This window comes from Ochotona princeps, chromosome 15 (genome assembly GCF_030435755.1).
Source record: "Ochotona princeps isolate mOchPri1 chromosome 15, mOchPri1.hap1, whole genome shotgun sequence".
NCBI classification, from domain to species: domain Eukaryota; kingdom Metazoa; phylum Chordata; class Mammalia; order Lagomorpha; family Ochotonidae; genus Ochotona; species Ochotona princeps.
The window spans coordinates 8,204,072-8,226,310 of NC_080846.1; the positions used below are offsets into that span (position 1 = coordinate 8,204,072).

At 57.3% G+C, this 22,239-nt stretch overlaps 1 protein-coding gene across 1 annotated transcript; it reads right to left on the bottom strand.

The window, feature by feature from the left end:
- Nucleotides 1-266: 266 nt before the first annotated feature.
- On the bottom strand, nucleotides 267-17,075 carry MCM5 (minichromosome maintenance complex component 5). Its single transcript, XM_004589555.2, has 17 exons — nucleotides 16,936-17,075; nucleotides 16,490-16,683; nucleotides 15,327-15,453; nucleotides 15,115-15,243; nucleotides 12,758-12,930; nucleotides 11,745-11,900; nucleotides 9,646-9,812; nucleotides 8,210-8,381; nucleotides 7,275-7,386; nucleotides 5,759-5,902; nucleotides 5,443-5,508; nucleotides 5,169-5,345; nucleotides 4,459-4,571; nucleotides 3,877-4,005; nucleotides 2,642-2,784; nucleotides 1,032-1,159; nucleotides 267-424 (listed from the first exon to the last, which is right to left on the bottom strand). Exons 2-17 carry the CDS (start codon nucleotides 16,654-16,656, stop codon nucleotides 323-325), a joined length of 2,205 nt encoding a protein of 734 aa, XP_004589612.1. The 5' UTR covers nucleotides 16,657-16,683; nucleotides 16,936-17,075; the 3' UTR covers nucleotides 267-322.
- Nucleotides 17,076-22,239: the final 5,164 nt, after the last annotated feature.

Sequence of the window (22,239 nt, forward strand, 5' to 3'; positions counted from 1 at the left end):
AGCTCTGTGGCTCCCCGACAGTCACACCCCCAGCAAGGTTGGGGGACTAAAGGGAGATGTGTGGCTCTCTGATAGCTGCCTCACCACCCCCGGCAGGGTTAGGGGACTAACGGGAGGTGTGGCTTCCTGACACCAGCACCCTCTGGCAGGGTTAGGGGACTAACAGGCCACTACATGCACAAGCCCAGATACTCAAGCACACCGTTCTTTATTAGCTCAACAGATTCAAAAGCACACTCCTGGGAACAGCGAAGGAGGGCGTCGCTGGCGGGGGCGAGCAGGGCGCAGGGAGGCGGTGGGGAGGGCGGGCACAGGTGCAGGCTCACTTGAGGCGGTAGAGGACCTTGCGCTGCATGCGGTGCTGGATCTCGCCCCGTCTCAGCATGAGCTGCAGCACCTTGTGGATGGCGTGCTCCGGGTATTTCTGTGGGGGACACGGCTGGCTGCAGGAACACTGCCTGCGAGGCCCACACAGACCCTGCTCCCAAGGGGTTCCCCTCCCCGGTGCCCTCTGATCCCAGGCTGGCTCCTAAGAACTGGGACTTAAACCCCCTGGTGCTCAGCTCCCAGTTCCCGACCTCCGCCACAGCCTGCTCTCCCACAGAGCGAGTGCCACACCTTCTGTACCACAGCCCTCTCCGAGATGCCAATGGCAAACTTGGTCTTGCCCTTGAGACCTGGGAGGTGACAGGTTCTCCAGGGTATCTGGAACACTCCATCTCTGCGGGGTCCATAGCCCCTTCCCCAAGCAGCAAGAAGCTCACCCCAAGCCCGTGAAGAGCGAGCAAAGGGGACCCAGTTGCATCTCCACCCAGTCCCCTTGATGAAACTAAAAATACACCCTCGCCTTCACGGAAGCAGTCCTGGGGAAGGAGGGTGGCTGGCACGGGGCTACGACAAGAACTGGCACTCCCTCCACACAAGCACCCCAGGCCCTCCTGCTGAGCCACGCGGACAGGAGCCGGGCCATGGAGACCTGGAATCCCCACACCCTGGCGCAGGCCGGCAAGCACCTCCCAGGGAACGCCCACCTGCTTGATGAAGTCCTGGATGATGCTGTGTTCCGACACCTGCGAGCCAATGGCGAAGCGGCGCTTGAGCTGCTTCTCGATGCGGCTCAGCATCTCCTGGTCCTCCTGGCTGGTGAAGCCCTCCACCCCTGCAAGTGGACAGGAGAGGCAAGGTGGATGCTGCCCCCAGGCAGGGTGGTCTGAGCCAGCCCAGTCAGGAGGACATCAGACAAAAAACACTGGAGCTGGTTGGGGTTGGCGAGGGAATAACTGGGCATTGTGTGGGAAGAATGTGCCAGGTGCCAGGGCACAGAGGCAGACTTGTGTGTCACCTCTGGGGGCCAGGGCAGCTTCACTGATCCTGGTGATACAAGCGGTCACCAGAGTACTGCAGGAGGGACAGGAGCTGCCCCAGGGAGAATGGCAAGACTCAGTAGGATAGCTTCAGCAGCTCCGAGACCAGATCCCGCCAGGCTGGAAGGGCTGCACCGGGTCCCACAGAGCCAGAGGGATGGCACTGGGCCCCACAAAGCCACAGGGATGGTACCAGGTCCCACAGAGCCAGAGGGGTGGCACCAGGTCCTCCCACAGAGCCACAGGGATGGTACCAGGTCCCACAGAGCCACAGAGACCACGCCGGGTCCTGCAGGGTTGGAAGGGCAGCAAGAAAGTGTCCCAAGCAGGGTCAATATGGAGGGTGCCCGCCAGTGACGTGTATGGGAAAGCCAGCTGTTCCGGGCCCCAGAACCCGCCACGAGCAAGGGGCTGTCTCCAACCTGGGCTGTAGCTGGTCTGCCATGCTGGGCGAGCCACCCCTCACTGGGTCACTGACACGGGGCATTCGCGCCACCTGGTTCTTTGTCACCTCACACATCGGGCTCCTCAGAGAGGCCCGCCTGCTGGGAACAGTGTCCCTCCTTCACCAACACCCCGGCCCTGGCTCTGCTGTCTCGTGCCTTGCCTCCTATACCTGCCCCAGCCCGATTTGTAACTGTTTCCTTACTGTGTCTCCCCTTCTAGAATGAGATTCCATAGCCAGAACAGAAATAGTTCTGAGCTCTACAAATGGGGTTTACCCACGGTCTATTCGGCGACACAGAATTACAATTCTTCCCCAGCTGGGTCTAGTGTTCAAGACTGAAAGAAGTGACTACATGGGCCTGGCGGCTGTAGTCCTTGCCTTGAACGTGCCGGGACCCCATATGGGTGCCGGTTCTAATCCCAGCAGCTCCACTTCCCATCCAGCTCCCTGCTTGTGGCCTGGGAAAGCAGTCAAGGACGGCCCAAAGTCTTGGGACCCTGCACCCGTGTGGGAGACCTGGAAGAGGTTCCTGGTTCCTGGCTTCAGATCGGCGCGTACCGGCCGTTGCGGCTCACTTAGGGAGTGAAACATCGGATGGAAGATCTTTCTCTCTGTCTCTCCTCCTCTCTGTATATCTGCCTTTCCAATAAAAATAAATAAATCTTTAAAAAAAAAAAAAAGGAGTGGCTACCTCCCACTGTGGAGGGGGATGGCTGGGGCTCAGCGAAGCAATGAACTCAGGGCAGCAGCCCCTGTGCCTCGGGCGCCCCAGGGCCCTGCATAAACAGCTCCAGGGAGCACCCAAGGCCACAAGCCCACACCTGCTCACCTGACAGGGTGCCGGACAAGGCAGCATCCAAGGTGGATACCTGGAAGAGCCTCAGAGCCTCCTCCACGTCGGCCTCCGTGGCGAAAGGCTGCAGCTTCATCTTGCTGAGGGCCTCAGCGATGCGCACGATGGCTTCCAGCTGCCTGTGGGAGCAGCGAGGTGCTCAGCATGGTCTCAGCCCAGTTGTCCCCTACCCGCCCCTGACAAGTGCCAGCTGTTTGCCCCAGAGAGCACGTCTGCAGGGGGGACCACCAGTGACCCCCACCTTCACGGTAATGCAGCCCTGACCCACTCTAGCACCTAGCAGCCCAACCCCAAGACACTTCTCAGCCCCTTTTCGGTAAGTTCGTGTGACCAAGTTGCGGCCACTAAATTGCCAGTCCAGGAGTCCCACGGAAGTTTCAGGGTGGGTCCTTCAAAGGTGATGCTTTCTGTCCCCTCTACTCCCACTGCTGGGACATGGTGGTGATGGCTGGCGTTCCCACAACCATCTGCGCCTGGAGAACTGTCTCACCCCCACCCTGTACCATTAACCTCCAGACATTATACACAAGACAGAAATAAACTTCCAATTCTCCTAAGCTACTTTGCACAGCCAAATCCACTTGTAACCAATCAGGGCTGGAGGGCAGATTAACCCTATAAGCTCCTGAGAGGGAGGAGCTGAGAAAGTCGAAGCCCAAGGGCAGACGTTGTGGGGGCGGCAGAGGAGGGGGCCCTGTGGCACTCCTGCACCCCCAATTCCAGCTGCTCTGTGTCTGATTCAGTTTCCCGCTAATGTAGCCGGGAGGTAAGAGATGATAGCCCAAATCTTGGGCCCCTGCCACCCTCCTTGGGCACCCCAGCTGGGTCCTGGCTTCAATCCCACCCAGCCACGTCTGTTGTGGGCATTTGCAAAGGGTACCAGCAGGTGGCAGTCTTTCTCTGTCTCTGTGACTCCGACTTCCAGATAACTAAGTCTTTAAGAAAATAGAGGCCCACAGGCTGGAACCCCCACTCTCAATTCCCTGGCCTAGAATCTTCCCTCATCCTCAGACTGCGCCCTCACAGGGCCAGGTTTCCCCATACTTAAGTAATTCAAGAAGCACAAACAATGAGGAAACCTGGGCATATGCTTTTAGAGGCCTCCCCCCGCCCAAGCCTTGCAGGACCTGCACTGGGCCCTGGCTGCCGGGCTCACCCTGCTCTGTAACGCGAGGCTCTGTGACCCAGCCCTGCCCTGCCCACGGGCTCACCGCACGGTGATGGGGATGCTGGAGCGGCGGTCACTGTCCCTCTCGTGCTGGCGGGCCCCGCTCCGCATGAGGATGTAGCGGTTCTTGAGCTTCTCTGCAGCCTCTGCCGACAGCCGCGGGCCGCACTTCCTGCATGAGGACAGTGAGGCTGAGTTGGGGGGGCCCAGGGCACCCAACCTGCCCCCGGCCCTCTGCCAGCTTACACACATGCGTTCCCACCACACCACAGCCGCCTGCTCACACGGTGCAGGCATTCATTGGCAAGAGCTGTATGTGAAACCAGAGCTGGCATGGGCAGGTCCCTCAGGGGTGACGCCTGCCTTCCCACAGCCACACTGTGGGACATCATGTTCCCACCATTAGCAGTAACAGGCTCACTGAGGGGTGGGCTCCACAGCCCGAGGCCCAGGAGAAGGAAGCCCACTCCCACCCCAAGGTCACACGGCACCGCAGGCATCTAGAAAGTGAACCAATGAGCGAGGCTTTCTGCCTCTTCAATAAACAACCACAAAGAACAGCGTCACGCGAGGGGAGGCCTAGGGTGTGGGAAGTCCAACGCGCGGCCCCTCGGCCAGCACTCACGTCCGGCAGTAGGCGATGAACTTCTTCAGCTTGGTCAGGTCGATCTCCCCCTCCACGGCCTGCGTCTGCGTGAGCGCACTCACGTGCAGCGTGATGACGTGTTTGGCCAGCATCTAGGGGCACGGGGTTGGCTGGGTCAGCTCTTCCCTCGGGGGCTCCAACCCAGAGCTCAGGCAGGCAGGCAGGGATGCTGGGACATGGCAGGTGCTCAGACCAAGGGATGCTGCCCTGTCGGGCCAGCACAGTCCTGCCCTCTCAATGCACTTCCCCTTCCTCATGGCTCCCACCCAGGGGGTGGAGGGGTCAGGTGGGGCTCCGCCTGCCCACCCATGGGTTGGGGGCTATGTCTGCCCCAAGCGATGGCTTCTGCCTCTGTCCAGCCACGACTCTACCCTGGGGCTGCAGCCAGAGCTGGCGGACATCAGCCTCCTTTGCCCGGGGGCTGTTAAGCTCTAAGCTAAGAGGACTCTGTTTTTGTCACAACAAAACTCCCCCCAGTCCCCGCAACAGAAGCAAAGTGGAGCAGCCTGAGAACCCGGGTCCAGGCACCGGGATGGGGCTGAGTTCTTTCCGCTCAGAAATTCAACAGTAGAACCACACTTCTACTGCTAACCCAGGCCAGCTCCCCTGTTCCTGTGTAACGGGCCAGGCCTCCACAGCCCCCACCCCACCACGTCCCTCTCATTGTGGACCCCCACCCCCAGACATACCACATCCCTCTCCTCATTGTGCTCGTCCTTGACGATGAAGATCATGTCGAAACGGGACAAGATGGTGGGCATGAAGTCGATGTTGTCCTCCCCCTTGGTCTCGTCCCAGCGGCCGAACACGGAATTGGCGGCAGCCAGGACGGAGCAGCGTGAGTTCAGGGTCGTGGTGATCCCAGCCTGAGGGGAGGGGGGAGGGAGCAGCAGACCCTCAGGGCCCACCAGGACTTGGGCGCGGCCAGCTGGCAGTGCACGGCCTGCGGGGGAGGGCGCTCACCTTGGCGAGGGAGATGGTCTGCTGCTCCATGGCTTCGTGGATGGCCACGCGGTCGTCTTCCCGCATCTGAGACGGGAGAGGCATCTGTCAGAGCTGCCCGGGGAGGGCGCGAGCGGCAGCGACCACCCAAAGGACTCACCCCACGCCACGTCGGTGGAAACGGGGCCACCCCCAAGCCCAGGGACAGCTGGATGGACTTGGCTCATCTCCGCAGAGCCCAGGACTGAATGCCCATCTCCCAGGTCACAGGGGGCTTCTGACGGCCAAGTGCAGGCCACGACCATGCTGAGCCACCCAGCCTTCAGTCACCACTCACCTTGTCAAACTCATCAATGCACACAACTCCCCCATCGGCCAGGACCATGGCTCCGCCCTCCATGATGAAGTTCCGGGATGAGGGGTCCCTCATGACCGAGGCCGTCAGGCCGGCTGCGCTGCTGCCCTTGCCCGACGTATACACCTAGGGGAGGGGAGGGGCGGGGCAGGTGTTAGGGCCCAGGGCAGCTGTGACGCAGCCACGCTGGCGCCTGAGGATAAGGCCAAATTCCAACACCATGCTCCCGATCCTGCGAGGAAGGCCATCTGGGCCTCCATCTGGACTAGATCTCCTCTTGAGGGGGGTGACCTTCTGGGTTCAGCTGAGTTGTGCCACAGCCACAAGGGCCTGGCCCACAGAGGTGCAAACGGAGGCCCAGAGGCGAGCAGACCCATGCCAAGCTGGCCTCAGGGCCTCGGGGGGGGGGGGGACTCTGGGCTCCAAGGAAAGGCCAGCCCCACTGAGTTTCTTGTCACCTGTGTGCCACACATGGCCACTGAGCCCTGGAAGCAGGGCAAGTCCCAAATGAGATGTGTGTTCAGTGTAAGGCACAGGTTACAAAGATTTTTTTTTTCTTGACATTCAGCTGTATGTTAGAGGTCACCATTGTGACAAAGCAGCTGAAACCTCTGCCTGCAATGCTGGCACCCCAGAGGACACCGATTCACGTTGTGGCTGCTCCATTTCCGACCCACATCCTTGATATGATGCTTGGAAAAGCAGCAGAGGATGGTGTAAATGTCTCCCTGCACCCACGTTGGAGACCCAGGTAAGCTGCTGGCTGTGGCCTGGCCCTGCCTGCCTGGCCAGTGCAGATGTCTGGAGAGTGAACCACGGCTTACAAGAGTAAATTAGCTAAAAAAAAATAGTAAACTATATATTAACTACTTTAGATAGAGTGAGTATATATTGTGAGTACTAATTTCTCCTTTTTCTCTACTTTTTTCTAGCTACTAGCAAATTTAGAAAATTAGATACAGTTGCAGTTCACATGCTAGTTCCATTGGACAGGGCCAGTGAGGACAACATGGCACATAGCTCGTCCTCCACCCCAAGGCCACCTGCTGGGCAGCCCCGTCCTGTGTCCATCATGGGTGCAGCCCCCGCTCCAGCACTCAGCAGCAGTAGCAACGTGGGCACGACCCTGACCACTCCGTCCCTTAGCCTCCCCATCCAACAAGGGTGACGGGAGTGAGCGACAGGTGAGCACCTTGGGCAGTGTGGGCCTGGACCTCACAGGCTGTTGCTAACAGCGTCACTGTTAGGCCCACATCTCGGGAGGGGGAGCGCAGAGCCAGATCATGGCCAGCCGGAGAGCCCGACTCTGTCCTCTCAGCTCTCTGCGCTCACCCACCACCCCAACCTGCTGGTTCCCTTTCTGCCATCAGCAAAGGGATGAAGTGGAGACTGTGGGTGAGCCAGGTTATCTGGGCAACCCGGGGACCCTGGTACTGGTTCACAGCTGCCTCCTGGCTGGGACAGCCCAGGCGACAGGAGGTTAATGCAAGACACTCACTCCTATGGGGGAGCACTTCTCCACAAACTTCAGGAGCTGGGACTTGGCCGTGCCGGGGTCCCCCAGCATCAGCAGGTTGATGTCTCCTCGGCGAGTGAGTCCATCAGGGAGCCTGAGGGAGGAGACGCAGGTAGACAAGGTAAGACGCCACCAGGGTTCCCGGAGTTGGGAGTGAGTTAGCTTCCCCCTACCCTGCCATGGGCCTCAGAGCAGGCAGGATGACTCCAGCTCTGTGGGGCCCTGGCCCTGGTACATGTAGTCCAGCTTTCCTCCCAGGAAGGGACACCTGTGCTCAGACACACTCTGCAAGCTCCTCCCCAGTGCCAGACAGACCCATGGCTGAGCAGAGACAGGGACAGGCTCCTGGCTCTACCATGGGCACCTAGAATCAAGTCCCTCTAGCTCTCTATACCTCAATTTCCTCTCCGATAAAATGGGTACCATAGCCATTTCCCTTTCTTTTTCTTAAAGGTTCGGGTGATGACTGGATTAGTTATCCAAGTGCTCGGCGCAACGTGAGACAAGGTCAACAGAAGCGCTGACGTCACCCTTTCTGCTGCTCCTGTCCCTGCCTCTGCCGCTTCAGCTTCAAAAGTGTCCGCTTTCCCGTGCTCCATGAAGAAGGCTGCATTCAGAGGTGGGGTCCCTCCCCAAGGTCACACGGCAAGGAGGCCGCAGACTCCCTTCCCACTCCCGATTCTGCGCCCAGCGCTCCCCTGCAGTCCTTGCCAGGTGTCCCGGTGCAAGCCCCTGGCCAGGCCTGAGCAGCTCTGAGCACCCCCAGCTGGCTGACAGCAAGCCTGGGGACTGGCAGTGACCTGAGGGACCTGGGACAAGGGAAAAAGCATGCAGTCCCAACAGGCTGACAGCTGCCCCGAGGGCCACCGGCCGTTTTCCAGACCTAAGGGGACCCATGCCCCCCAACTCACACATACCTCTTTCGGGAGCCCCCAAAGAGCAGGCAGGCAATGGCCTTCTTCATGTCCGTGCCCCCAAAGATGGAGGGGGCGATGCTCTTGGAGATGAGCTCGTAGACATTGGGGAGGGCAGCCAGGCGACGGAACTCTTCCTCCTCCTGCGGGCTCACAGACCCCACAAAGCTGCGGCCTGGGCGAGTGGGCAAGCGGATGGGGACTAGGTGAGAGGGGCTCCTCCTCCCAACCCCAGCTCAGGGACCCCTCAAAGGACAGCACTCCTTAAGTTGCATAGACAGAGGTCCCCAACGCTGCCCCACAGCCCCCTTCCCCAATTGCTCAACAGTAGGCCCAAAGGGTTCCGGGAAAGGCGTGGGGGAAAAGGGGAGTGTGGGTCTGAGGAACCAGCAGGCAAGATCTTGGGGACCACTGGCCAAGTCCCCCCTTTGCCAAGAGGGGTGGGTCCACTCCAGCTAAGGACTGACAGGTGTCTGGTTACGATGGCATCACCCCCTCTGACTTACTGGGGGACAGAGAGGACAGGGAGAAGAGGGCAGCCTGATAGTGATCCAAGGGCAGAGGGACAAGGGCTGGGATGACCAGTCAGGGTCACACCTACTGACTGGACAATGGAAGCGACAGCAAGAGGCATGGTAGGAAGGCTGATGAGCCAGTTGGAAAGCATGGGAAATGAGTGCAGATCTAGCCATGAGAGTAAATCCGAGAGGCCTTTTGGACAGGGCTGTAGACAAGCCAACAGGTGAACAGGCAAGTCTAGAAGTCGGGCATGAGAGGGAAAGGTGCAGACCAGCAGTGAAGAGGAAGCCTCTCCCCCACGGCCGTGACTCCACAGGGAGTCAAGCTGAACAGGCCTGGCCCTGGCAAAGCCGGCCCTCCCAGCCAGTGACCGCAGCCACAGGGCCACAAAGTCTGGAATCCCTCACCGTGGCCACCACCATCCTCCGGCAGGAGCACAAGCTCTCCACCCCACCTGGGCGTTCAGGGTCCCCAGCACCCCAGCCGGGTTCGACTCCCCCAGCCCTGCGTGCACCACTCAGCAGGCCAGCCAGGGCAGATGACCCCCAGATCACACGGCCCCTTCTCTGCCTAGAACATGTTTCCCACCCATCACCCTCGCCCAAGGCCCAGCCCCACCTCCTCCCTCTCTGGCAAGCGGACAGTCTGTCTTCAACTACATCCCAGGCTCCTCCCCTCCCCTAGAGCCCTGCATGTCCCAGCGGCCGCCGTGGATGTGCAGCCCTGCAGGACGTGCCTAGGGGTCTGACCTGAGACCCTTAGCCCAGGGACCACAGCTAGGATAAACAGACGGAGGAGAGTAGTGCCAAGTCAAAATGTTTGCCTGCCACCAAGATGCCATGAATGACACAGGGCTGCTGGGCTACCCCTCATGAGGCACTGAGCTGTGCCCTCAGAGAGGGGTGTGTGTGCCGACTCACCAGAGCCATCTGTGTCCACCTGGATGCCCAGGACCCGGATGTAGGAACTCCGGATGCCCACACCCACCCTGTCACGGCCCCTGTTGGAGGTCAGGCCAAACTTCTTGATGGAGTATATGCCCATGATGGTGACCCTGTTCCCAGGGACCACCTTGTCACACAGGTACCTGACAAGACAGCAGGAGAGAAAACAAAGATTATCATGGGGACAGAAAGTGCCTTTTCCACCTGGTCCCACAACGCTCACCTTAGCAATTCTGCCCAGACACCGCCCCCGAGCCGACCCCATCCCCAGATAGTGGGCTCCCCCACTACCGACCCCAAGCCTCAGATAGCCAGGCTGTGTAGAGGGTGGACGGCGATGGCTGACGGTCTCTCTGAATGCTAGTGTCCTTCTGTCGCACTGGCTGTACTCCCAGGCCATCTGTGGCTTCTGCCCTCACATCATGGTGGTCATGTAGACCCCTCCCCCCCACAAGGAAGATCTCCTCTTCCTTCCTCCCAGGCTCCCCTGCAAGGGCCCCTCCCCATCCCACTGCTGCATGGCCCCAAGCTCGAGCTTGGCCTGATCAACCTGCCCCTGGCCTTTTCTGTTACAGATAAGACGTTGAAAGGGGAAGTACCCAGGTGCCCGGCACCAGAGCCATTGTGAGGTGTGCCAACAACACCTGGAAGCTGAGTGCCCCCAGAGAAGTCACTGCACCTCTCTGAGCCGGGCAGAAGGATCAAGTGATTTGATCTGTTTCAAGACCTACGGCATCGAGGAGGCAGCAGGATCCACGTGCTTGCAACCACCGAGGGCCACAGCTCCACGAAGGAACGTGCCATCACTGGAACACCCCACGGCCTCCAGACACCTCCACCCGCTAAGCTTCCTGGACCGACTGGCTGCCTGCAGGATGCCCTCAGCCGTGCCAGGCACCTTGTGGGCATCTGAGAATTGTGCTAACACCTGGCGGGGAGTTTCAGCAGGCTCTGTGAGAGGCAGACCCCCAGTCCTGAGCACATGCACTAAGAGGAAACTGACCCAGCACAGACCTCTCCAAGGGTCTCCCCCTACAGTATATGGCCTTGACCAAGCTTAGCACAGCTATGTATCTGCCCCTCAGAAACAATTACATCCACAACGCACACACACACACACGCACCCCACTTCAGGGTTTGCATGCCCAGACTAAGAATTCTGGTGTGTATGTGTCTGGGTGGGGTTGGGGGGAACCAGCATTATGGCACAGCACGTTTGGCTATCATCGCTGGTGCCTGCATCCCAAGTCAGAGCACCAGTTCAAGGCCCAGCTACTCCACTTCTGCTCCAGCTCCCTACGAATGTGCCCGCGTCTGTGTCACAAGAGAAATTAAGATGGAGTGTTCCTGGACCTTAGCTTCAGCCTGGGCTGGCCATGGATCAGTTGGTTCCAGCAAAGCAATAAATGGAAGATCTCTTTATCAAGTACTCTACCTTTCCAAAAAATCCATAATTCCAGGGGTCAATGTTGTGGTGCAGTGTGTTAAGTCATCATCTGCAGTGCTGGCACCCCCCTCTTTTTTTTTAAGATTTATTTTACTTTTACTGGAAAGGCAGATTTACAGGGAAAAGGACAGAAAGATCTTCCATCTGCTAGTTCTCTCCCCAAATGGCTACAAAGGCTAGAGCTGAGCTGATCTGAAGCCAGGAGCCAGGAACTTCCCCCGGGTCTCCCATGTGAGTGCAGGGTCCCAAGGCTTTGGAGCATCCTCTATGGCCTTTCTGGGCCATAAGCAGGGAGCTGGATGGGAAATAGAACAGACAGGACATGAACTGGTGCCCACATGGGATCCCAGTGTGTGCAAGGTGAGGATTTAGCCACTGAGCCATCACACCAGGCCCACTGGCATCCCTTATGAGTACTGGTTCTAGTCCCAACTGTTCCACTTGTGGTCCAACTCACTGCTGATGTAACCTCTCACAGGTTACAGTTCATCTGCTGCAGTATGTGGCTGAGGTGCCCACGCAGATCACTGCGAGCCCAAACACATAGGAACCTGTGCCAGCACCAAGCGCAGAGCACATAACCCATGAGGAGCCAGCTCCCCTGCCCCCAGCACGCCGAGGCCCTCACCTGTCACAGTACAGCTGCATGTGCCTGGGCATCTCGCCGTGGGGCACAGCATCGGGCAGCTCCTGCAGCTTCAGTGTCTGGAAGTCCACGCACTTGCACTTGTCAGGCATGATGAAGTAGGGGTCCAGTGGGCAGCTGGGTCGCCCTGTCTGATCCCTGAGTGGGGAAGGAAGAAGAATTACCCAGAGGCAGGGCACGGCCATCGTGGTCACCAGTGAGGTGTGCTAAACAGCAGTTTAAGGTTGCTTGGGCAGAAGCTGGGGCAGGTGTTAAAAGGAGGGCTGCTCTATGGTGGACGGAAAACAGGGGAGTGTAGGGGCCCGAGGCCTGGCTCCTCCATGAACCTGCACCCAGGGGCCGCATCACCAACGCCCTGAACACTTTCTTGCAGGACTCCAGGCACCTCTAAGACCATCCTGAGCATCCAGGCCTCCAGGTGAGAGTCATCACTCAACAAATACCACGGCAGTATCTGCAAGTCAACACTGCAGCAAAGAAGCCCTGCAGAGTCCCCACTCCACAGAGCTCGAGTTCTAACAAGGAGAGACTACAAACCACAGCAGCAAGTCACCGGCTAACATGACCCCAGGTCAGGGCCCAGAGAATGCAACGGAAAGGCTCATGAGCCAAAGCAGGATGGGGGTCAGGGAGGCCTGAGGGAGGGGAACCCCAGGCAGAGGAGCAGCAGGTTCAAAGGGCCAAGTAGCTTAGTTCCTGGACTCAGTGACACAGGCTGACCTGGCTCAGCTAGATGCATTCCCCGCCAACCCCAGCTTCCCGACACAGATCATAGGCATTCTGGTGGAGGGGACAGAAATCACCCAGGTGAATGGAGACACCACGCCCAGTTTATGACCCCAGACCCCGGGAGCCAGTTCTGGGCCCAGCCCTGCCCAAACCCGTCCTAGCGAGTCTCTGGCCAGGAGCTGCGGATGACAGTGGGTATTCACTCTCATGCCTAGTTATCTCCACTCGGGGGCACCTCTCCTGTGTCCCCTCAGTCACACACTCACGCGTTGCACTTCCGGGGGAGGGCATAGCCCTCGAGGCCAGGGCGCATGGCGATGTTGGTGAGGGTGTTGCGGCAGCTGCGGCACTGGATGGAGATGCGGGTGGCCTTGGCGCGGACCGCGGAGGCTGCGATGACAATGCCGGGGATCTTGACCAGGTGGGACATCATGTCCGACTGCAAGAGTCACCAGGAGGCTGGTTAGTTAAGCACGCAGGACGGGGGGGTGACCCAGGCAGGGGGCTGGAGGGGGTGGGGCATATCTCTATGGAGCACTGCAGTTCTTCTGCTCAACACAACGATTATCTCCTGAGGTGGACATGTGGGCCTGGGGTTAGGAAGCCCACCCCAAACATCACAGAGCCTGAGTCCAGTTCCACTTCCAAGTCCAGCTTCCTGCCAGTGTGCACACTGGGTAGCAATAGATGATGGTTCCAGCAGCTGGTTCCCTGCCACCCAAGTGGGAAACCAGACTGAATTCCAGACTCCTGGTTTTGGCCTGGCCCAGCCAAGATGGAGTTTCTGGCTCCAGGCTTCGGCATGACCCAACTCTGGTTGTTGTGGACATTTGGGAAGTAAAGCGGAGGATAGAAGAGCTCTCTCCATTGCTGTTACTCTGCCTTTCAAATAAATCCATCAATCTTCAAAAAACAACAAAAGGAAAAGGCAAGTAAAATATGAATAATGACTAAACACAAGTGAAGGCGTACGGCCCACAGCACCAGCCCCTATACTTCCGAGGGGCCAAAACATATATTGCTGAAAAGCAAGCAAGGGAGGTTCCCAACCTCATCTCCCCCTCCCGCTCCTAGTGGGCTTTCTGGGACAGCAAAGATGGGGCTCTAAGTTCAGCCTTGTGAGGAGAGAGGGGGAACCACCTGCACTTGCTCCTGTCCAACTGGCAAAGGTGCCCACATCTGGGCTGTGAGACTGCAGTCCTGGGAGACTGAGGGTGTCTTAGCCACTAAAAGCCACACCTGATGGGTGATCTGCGGGGAGGGGTGCAGGTCACTCATTCATTGAGAGCCCCCGACATTGGGAGGAGCCAGTGTAGTCTGGGGCAGAGCCAAAGGTTGCCCCAAGTCAAATCCAGCACCACTTCCAGGTGGGCAGAGCCTGGGAAGCTCAGCCAGGTTCCGCTCGTGTCCAGAGACTTGTGTGGCAGACACACCTTAGCCCAGATGGGACAAACCTGCCATCCCACTATGCAATGTAGGCTGGACAGGGACCCAGCAGTGCTGCAGGGGCCTGAGGTATCCAAGAAAGCAAAGCAGGGGATGGGGAAGGGACACTGGGCACCACGGGAGGAACCCACCAAGCCCAATCAATGCCCCAATCCGTGGGGCTTTCACCACAACCCTAAGACACAACAGTCCTTATCACCCCACCCACCTCCACCCCGACAGCCCATGCCTGTTCTGTAGGTCTTTTTGGGCCCAGCAGCCAGGGCACCTTTTCACAGTGCTGTCAGAACACTTTCCTATTTAAATCTCCACAACATTCAAGCTCCACCCAGGCCTAGAACACCCTGCCAACCGACCCTCCACCTCTCTCCTCCAATGCTCTGGTTCACTGGCCACACTGCCTTTCTTGTTCCCCCAAACCCAGCTCTACCCACACCACGGTGCCTTTGCACCTGCCACTCCCTGGGCCCGGCATGCCCTCCCTTGGACTGCCAGCAGCATCACTCAGAGCCACCTTCTCCAGTCGCCACCCATCTGCCTCAGCCATGGCTCCCAGTTGTCCTCCCTTTATGCCTCATGGACACGACCTGCAGTCGGCTACATGTAGTCCCTGTCTGATTCTCCCACTACAAGCCAAGACCAGCTCCTGCCCGTTCTGTTCACTGTAGTGGAACCACTAGCCCAGGACCCAGGCACCACCTGGGAAGTATGTGTTGACCAAAACAAACGCATGAACACCAGCATACCGGTCCTGCCAAGCTCTCTCGCTTCTTCAGCCACGGGGGAGGGGCACTTTCCACCCAGGCTCACACAGCTGCGCCCCTCCACGCCCGAATGCGCTCTCAGCTGCCTGCCATGTCCACTCGGGTGCCACTTCCTCAGACTCCTCCATCGCTTCCCAAGGAACCTCCCTCTCCCGCCAACTCCTTCTACTACAACCAATACGGAGAGCTTCTCAATCCAGGACCGCAGCGGAGGCCACTGAGCTCTCTCTGGGACCTAACTCCAGGCCTTGCCCACGGGAGGAATTCAGTAAACATGTGTCCAGCAACTGCACTTTGCAGTAAAAAGCAACAGGTTCAGAGTGCTCAAGCGTCTTGCTCGGAGTCACACAGCAGGTGCCACCACTGTCTCCCAACTTCCTGCACCCTGAGCCCACCCTCCCGGAGGAACCAACCTTCAGGCTGCGGATGCTGGACGGGCTGGCGTCCGATTTGAGCACGACCTGGATGTCCTGCAGCACCTCATCACCTGCAGGCCGGGGCCGGGTCACCTCGTCGGCTACTTCCTTGGCAGCTTCCTCCAGCTGAGGAGGGGCAAGGAGGACACGGGCTGTCAGCCCCAGGGGCACAGCTGGCCCTGGGACGCTCGGCAGAGGAGTCCACTCACCAGTTGCAGGTGCTCGGCCGGCTGCTTGTACAAGTAGTCAGCCAGATCCTCATCGAAGCTGGCCAGGTCCTCCATCTCCACCTCAATCCAGTACTCTCCCAGGTTGTAATGGCGTTTGAGCTCATCCCTGCAGGGACGGGGCAGGACAGAGATGGGGTCACTGCTGCTAAGGGGCACCTGTACCCCGGAACCTGCCACACCACTACCCCATCACCCTGTTTCCCAGACACACATCCCATGCCAATGGGTGCTCCAGTGAGCCCCGCAGAGGTTTCTTATGAACCAGCTGAAGCTGTCGCACAAGCTGGGTGGAGATTCAACATCGCAAGGCCCACACGTGCAGGACAGCGGCAGATGTACCACTGGGAGACCAGCCAGGCACATGCCGCAAACCTGGAGGCCCCCAGGCAGCACACGTGGTGTGCCAACCCCACACAGACCCTATAACAGAACACCCTGTGCAACGACTGTGCCAAGAAGATATTTGGAGCCCGTAGCCCCAAGCACAGCCAACACTTCACCCCCACAGCACCCCAGTTCCCATTCCACTTTGACCTCAACATCCAAGAACCAGCAGAGAGCCCCCAGCTGAGAGCAGCCCTCCCCCAGCCTGGGAACAAGCTATTCCTTCTAGAATGCCCTCCACACCTGAAGTTCTCCCTTTAGCTGACATCCTCCCCAACAGCCCCTTCTGTGTACTACCCTGGAATGCGTCAGTTCCCTACCTGGTGGCCTGGCTCAGAGCAGTAACAGATACACAATCACACCCAGACAGAAGCGGCTGGGCTCTCCGGGCTGACATACACTGAGGCTGGGAGATCCTCAAGCTAACAGGTCGCTGCACCTGCACGCCCACATCCCTTGCATCCCCTGGGACAGAGGTCAGGCCCACAAAGACTCAACGTGATGTCACAGGTTCTATACAACAGACTGGGAGCAGGGCCTTGTCCAGCTCATTCAGTGCCACAGCCCAGTGCCTGGCATGCAGCAGGTACCGAACAGAAAGGGAAGAATGAAATGAATGAAACATGTGAATGCCTGCTATCATGTTCACCCTTCGCACCCAGAGGGAATGTGGGTACCGCGCCCATTACACGGAAGGACCCCTAGGAGCAGCGGGGCCATTTGGGCCGTTGGCAGGTACACCTCGCGGGGGTCCGCACCTGTACTTGAAGGTGAAGCCCGTGCGGTCGGTGCCCACTCGGTACTGCCGTAGAAACTCCTTGAAACGCCTTTGCAGCTGCGACTTGCGGGCCTGCCCCTCGTCGGCCGCGGAATCGCCCCCGAAGCTGTCGCTGTAGAATACACCAGGATCGTCGAAGCCCGACATGACTGCACCTGGCCCGGAAACAAACAGCTGGAGCCTGCAGGAAGGCAGTGAGTCGCACCTTCTCTTGGATGCTCGGGGCCGGCTCCTGGAGGTGCGTGTCTGGCGGAAGCCGCCCTTAGTCAAAGGTGGGGGACCCCAAGCCTTCCGGGACCCCAACTCCGGTTTCCTGGAGACACCCTCCTCTACTCCACCCTTAGTGTGCCACAAAATGCAGACGCCCGCCGACCCCCACCTACCATGTGTGCTGGAGGCCCCCCTGACGTCACTACCCAAGCCCACCGGGCTCACCTCCTTTTTCAAGCCGCACACACCCGAGGAAACCCGTCAGTCCACGCTCAGCCTAGTTTCGCGGGAAAACCCAGTGTCCGGACGCCGCGGCCGCTGCGCTCCAATTGGTTCACCAGAGTCCCGCCCAGACAGACGCCAAAGGGGATTGGCTATCTGATTCATGACGTCAGGCTCCCCGCCTTCTTCGGGACTCCATCTTGCGTCCACGACAATTTGGCGCGAAACTTTTGACGAAGGAGGCGGCTGCGCGGCCAGGGCTGGAGGCGCAAAGATGGCGGAGCGCGCGCTTGGGAGGGTCGCGCTGCGGCGCCTGGAGGCCGCGTACCTGCACTTCTCTGAAGCCTGTTAGTCTCCTGAAAACATGACCCTCTCCAGATCTTGATGGAACTCGGAGTTCAGAAATAATAGGGGCTGGTTCCTCCACCTTGCAGCGGGAGACCCGGGCCAGCCCAGAGCCGCGGTCCTGCTGCTAGCGGTGGGTCCAGGCGGGTTCCCTCGCAGCTGCTGCGCCCCTGCTGGTCCCCGCAACCCGCGGCTTTCTCACGTGGAAAACACCTCACCCTCACCCCTGAAGAACCTGAGTGCCCCCCCCCCCCCGCCGAATCGTGCCACTCACTCCAGGGACGTGTTCTTTGATCCAAACGGTGATTTTCTTTATTCAAATTATAGGAGGCATCACACGTTGTAGCGATGGTTAAAGGTTGCTAAAAATCCATGGTCCCACTTCCAGCCTGGCAAGTTGGGAGATTTCGCAAAATTGAGCCCGTGGCTCCCAAGCCCAGTGTGGGCTGAATGGAAGAATCCCTTCCCAGCTCCTTTGCAGCCCCACCTGCAGCGTGAGAGCCTGGGAGGAATCTTCTAGCATTCACCCAATCACAGTGAATGTTCCTTGTGTTTTGATAATGCCTAAAAAGAATGCGTAAGAAATTTGAAGCTTGATTCTCTCATGTCCCTCTGGGCCAGGAGTCCTAGTGTTTTTAACAGCTGTGTTCTTTACCATGGGCGGGGAGGGGGGACCAAGACTGTCTCCTGGACCCCACTCCAGCCCTGGGAGTTCAAGGGGGCCTTGGGGGTTGCATGCGAGGATTTGAACAGACCCTCTCTTGATGTCTAACCAGAGGCTGGGACTCTGAGGGGAGCTTCCAGAGCCCACTGAGGAAACTCCAGGTGGACAGATTCTTGGTCTGTCCCGGCTGACACCTAATTGGACCCCATGTCTCCCAACTCCTGTGGGAGCAAAAACCTGGACTTTGGTCATTGCCAGCTAGCAAACACTGCTGGCCTGGTCACCTCTGCACCGACTAATCCCTGCCTGGTAACTTTTCATCTTCCTCTCTACCCCCCACCCCCACCCCCAGCTTACTGAGCCCTTGCCTGCTCCTTCAATCTTTATTTTATGACTACTATTATTCATTTTATTATTAAATTTTTGTTTGCAGACAGGCAGAGCTCCTGTCTGCCAATTTATCCACTAGGTGCTCCCATTGGCCCTAGACCAGCAAGTGAGAATTCCATCTAGGTCTCCGACATGTGTGACAGACAACCCCTGGAGCCGTCATCTGCTCCCTCCTAGGGTCCATGGAAGCAGAGAGCTGGAGTCAGGGGCCGGGAGGGTGCTTCAGACACAGGCACGCTGCCAGGACGTACACAGCCCAACCATCAGGCTACATGCCTGCCCCTTAGTGTCCCTTTGCAGTGCCCATTTTTCCCTTTTTTTTTAAATTTATTTTTATTTTTTACTGGAAAGTCAGATATACAGAGAGGAGAAGAGACAGATAGGAAAATCTTCCAGTCTGATTCACTCCCCAAGCAGCCGCAACAGTCGGTGCTGCGCCGATCCAACTCCAGGAGCCCAGAGCCCCGCTCCAGATCTCCCATGCAGGTGCAGGGTCCCAAGGCTTTGGGCCGTCCTCGACTGCTTTTCCAGGCCACAAGCAGGGAGCTGGATGGGAAGCAGGACTGTCAGGATTAGAACCAGCATGTGCAAGGTAAGATCTCTAGCCACCAGGCAACCTTGCCGGGCCCTCATTTTTACTTTGTACAAATTGAAGCCAAGTTCATGCCGTGTGACTCTCTTCCCTATTTAATTATCACTGATTTTTTTATAAGATGTATTTATTTGCATTGGAAAGATAGCGTTATAGAGAGAAGGAGAGACAAAGATCTTCTGTCTGCTGACTCACTCCCCAAGTGGCTACAATGGCCAGAGCCAGGAACTTCTTCTGGGTCTCCCATGTGGGTACAGGGTCCCAAGGCTTTGGGCCAGCTTCTACTGCTTTCCCAGGCCACAAGCAGGAAGCTGGAAGGGAAGTGGAGCAGCCAGGACACAACCTGGCATCCATATAGGATCCTGGCGCTTGCAAGGCAAGCCATTGCACCAGGCACTAATTATAACTGATTAAAAATAGCCCCTGCTATCAGAGCACTGGCTTCAGTCCTGGATGATCTGGTTCTGATCCAGGTCCCCCTCATGGGCCTGGGAAAGCAGCTGAGGATGGCCCAAGTGCTCAAACCCTGCCACTCACCCACCCACCTAGGAGACCCTGCTGGGAGGCCTGCTTCCAGGTGTCAGCCTGGCTCAGCCTCAACCAGTGGAGGCCTTTTGGGGAGTGAACAAGCATATGGAAGATGCCTGTCTCCCTTTTCTCTGTTCAGATAAATAAAATAAGCATTTTTTTTTTTTTTTGAAAATGTGTACTTAGCACCTTAGCATCTGGCTTTGTTGTTGATGAATATCAGTTACTTGGTGCCCTGGGTAGGATTCAGGCTGGTTTCCCTCCTCCCTTACTTCCTCCGTTTCTTGGTCACAAGGACCCTCTGCCCCTTTCACAGGGGAGGAAACCAGGCCATGGTCAAAGAGCTGCGGCTGCCATTGAATGCTTCTCAAGAGAGGCTCCGAAGGCTACTTGCACACTGAACTCGCCCAAGATGCTCTCCACCGACAGTGAGCCGTGCGGGCACGGCCCTGGGGCCTCCAGGATCAGCACCCCTCAGTGTGGAGCCCCGGGTTCCAGGGTGAAACAGCTTCGGGTGAGCCCAGTATCCTGTGGGGACATCTCCAGGTCCTATTGCCAGCTGTTTCCATTTTGCCATTGAATAAACTGAGGTTTGAAATGACTGTTCCAAAGCGGACGACTGGGTGACAGCCAGAAGTGGGCACAGAAGCGCCTAGGCCCCCACTCCTCAGGACATGCCCAGCTCCCTGCCCTATAAACCTTTCAGGGAAAGGTTTACGTGGTTACATGGGGGTAGTCCAGTTCCTATGGGGCTGGGCTGGGAGCTGGACGGACCAGGCTGAACCTTTCCTTGCCCTGTGGGAGTGCATGTCCTTCTTTGTTAGCTGTGAGCAGTGACTCATACAAAACTTGATGCATTTTGCACTACTCTCTTCATTTGTATGCTGCAAATAACTAGTTTTTCCATATGGTAAATCAGAAACCTAAAGTTTGTTTTAAATTCTGAATCTTTTGAAAATTTGAATATATTACAAATGTTATGGAGCTGCAATCTGATTTATGGTGGAGGAGTCTGCTATTTTGCAGTTTTGGTTAAGGCACTGATTTTGCTTTCTTGCTAGAATTTTTTTTTAATTGGAAAGTCAGATATACAGAGAGGAGAAGAGACAGAAAGGAAGATCTTCCATCTTGTGATTACTCCCCAAGTGGCCACAATGGCCGGAGCTGCGCCTGACCGAAACCAAGAGCCCGGAGCTTCTTCTGGGTCTCCCATGTGGGTGCAGGGTCCCAAGGTTTTGGGCCGTCCTTGACTGCTTTCCCAGGCCACAAGCAGGAGCTGGATGGGAAGCAGGGCTGCTGGCTCCCATATGGGACCCTTGCATATGCACGGCCGAGGACTTTAGCCGCTAGGCTACCGCACTGGGCCCTCTTGCTAAATTTTGAAAGCATCTGTGATAGACATAATCTTCCTATAGAAGATGTGAAAGAAAAGCACACAACAGGGCTAGAGTTGTTTTTATTATATTAAATGGACTTCTGTTCGTAAGCAATATGTAATCAGTAAGTCTTTTTTTTTTTTTTTAAAGATTTATTCATTTTATTACAGCCAGATATACAGAGAGGAGGAGAGACAGAGAGGAATATCCTCCGTCCGATGATTCACTCCCCAAGTGAGCCGCAACGGGTCGATGCGCGCCGATCCGATGCAGGGAACCTGGAACCTCCTCCGGGTCTCCCACGTGGGTGCAGTGTCCCAATGCATTGGGCTGTCCTCAACTGCTTTCCCAGGCCACAAGCAGGGAGCTGGATGGGAAGTGGAGCTGCCGGGACCAGAACCAGCGCCCACATGGGATCCCGGGGCTTTCAAGGCGAGGACCTCAGCCGCTAGGCCACGCCGCCAGGCCCAATCAGTAAGTCTTAAAGAAGAACTGTGAGAAACACTGATGGAAACTTGCCTGGTACACGGGAACCAAGCAAATTCGGGTGCCACGGGGATGTGTTCAGGGACAGTGTTTGCATTGTCCACCTCTTTTTGACTCTTTACAATAAAAGTTATTTTACAAACTTAAAAAAAAAAACAGCAATAACACAGGGAATCAGGAGAATGGGAAGGATTAAAAGAAAGATGCATCATGTCATAGGTCTTTTTTTTTTTAAAGATTTATTTTATTTTTATTACAAAGCCAGATATACTGAGAGGAGGAGAGAGAGAGAGGAAGTGGAGCTGCCGGGATTAGAACCAGCGGCCATATGGGATCAAGGCGAGGACCTTAGCCACCAGGCCACGCTGCCGAGCCCTTTTTTTTTTTTTTTTTCCCTAAACAAAGTCAGATATACAGAGAGGAGGAGAGACAGAGAGGAAGATCTTCCGTCCGATGATTCACTCCCCAAGTGAGCCACAAAGGGCCAGTGCGCACCGATCCAAAGCCGGGAACCTGGAACCTCTTCCGGGTCTCCCACGCGGGTGCAGGGTCCCAATGCATTGGGCCGTCCTCGACTGCTTTCCCAGGCCACAAGCAGAGAGCTGGATGGGAAGTGGAGCTGCTGGGACTAGAACCGGCGCCTATATGGGATCCCGGTGCGTTAAAGGCGAGGACTTTAGCCGCTAGGCCACACCGCCGGTCCCTTTTTTTTTTTAAATTTTATTACAGCCAGATATACAGAGAGGAGGAGAGACAGAGAGGAAGATCTTCCGTCCGATGATTCACTCCCCAAGTGAGCTGCAACAGCCGATGCGCGCCGATCCGAAGCCAGGAACCTGGAACCTCTTCCAGGTCTCCCACGCGGGTGCAGTGTCCCAAGGCACACCACAGACTCAAAAGCACAAAATGTTGCCCCC

Bases quoted from the DNA above. Each gene is read 5' to 3' on its own strand.
- MCM5 (XM_004589555.2), bottom strand. From the start codon at position 16,656: ATGTCGGGCTTCGACGATCCTGGTGTATTCTACAGCGACAGCTTCGGG. The intron at 5,903-7,274 runs GTGAGTGTCTTG...CCCCTCCCCTAG, and splicing joins AGAAGTGCTCCCCCATAGGA to GTGTATACGTCGGGCAAGGG. The intron at 1,160-2,641 runs GTGAGCAGGTGT...GTCCACTTGCAG, and splicing joins CTTGTCCGGCACCCTGTCAG to GGGTGGAGGGCTTCACCAGC.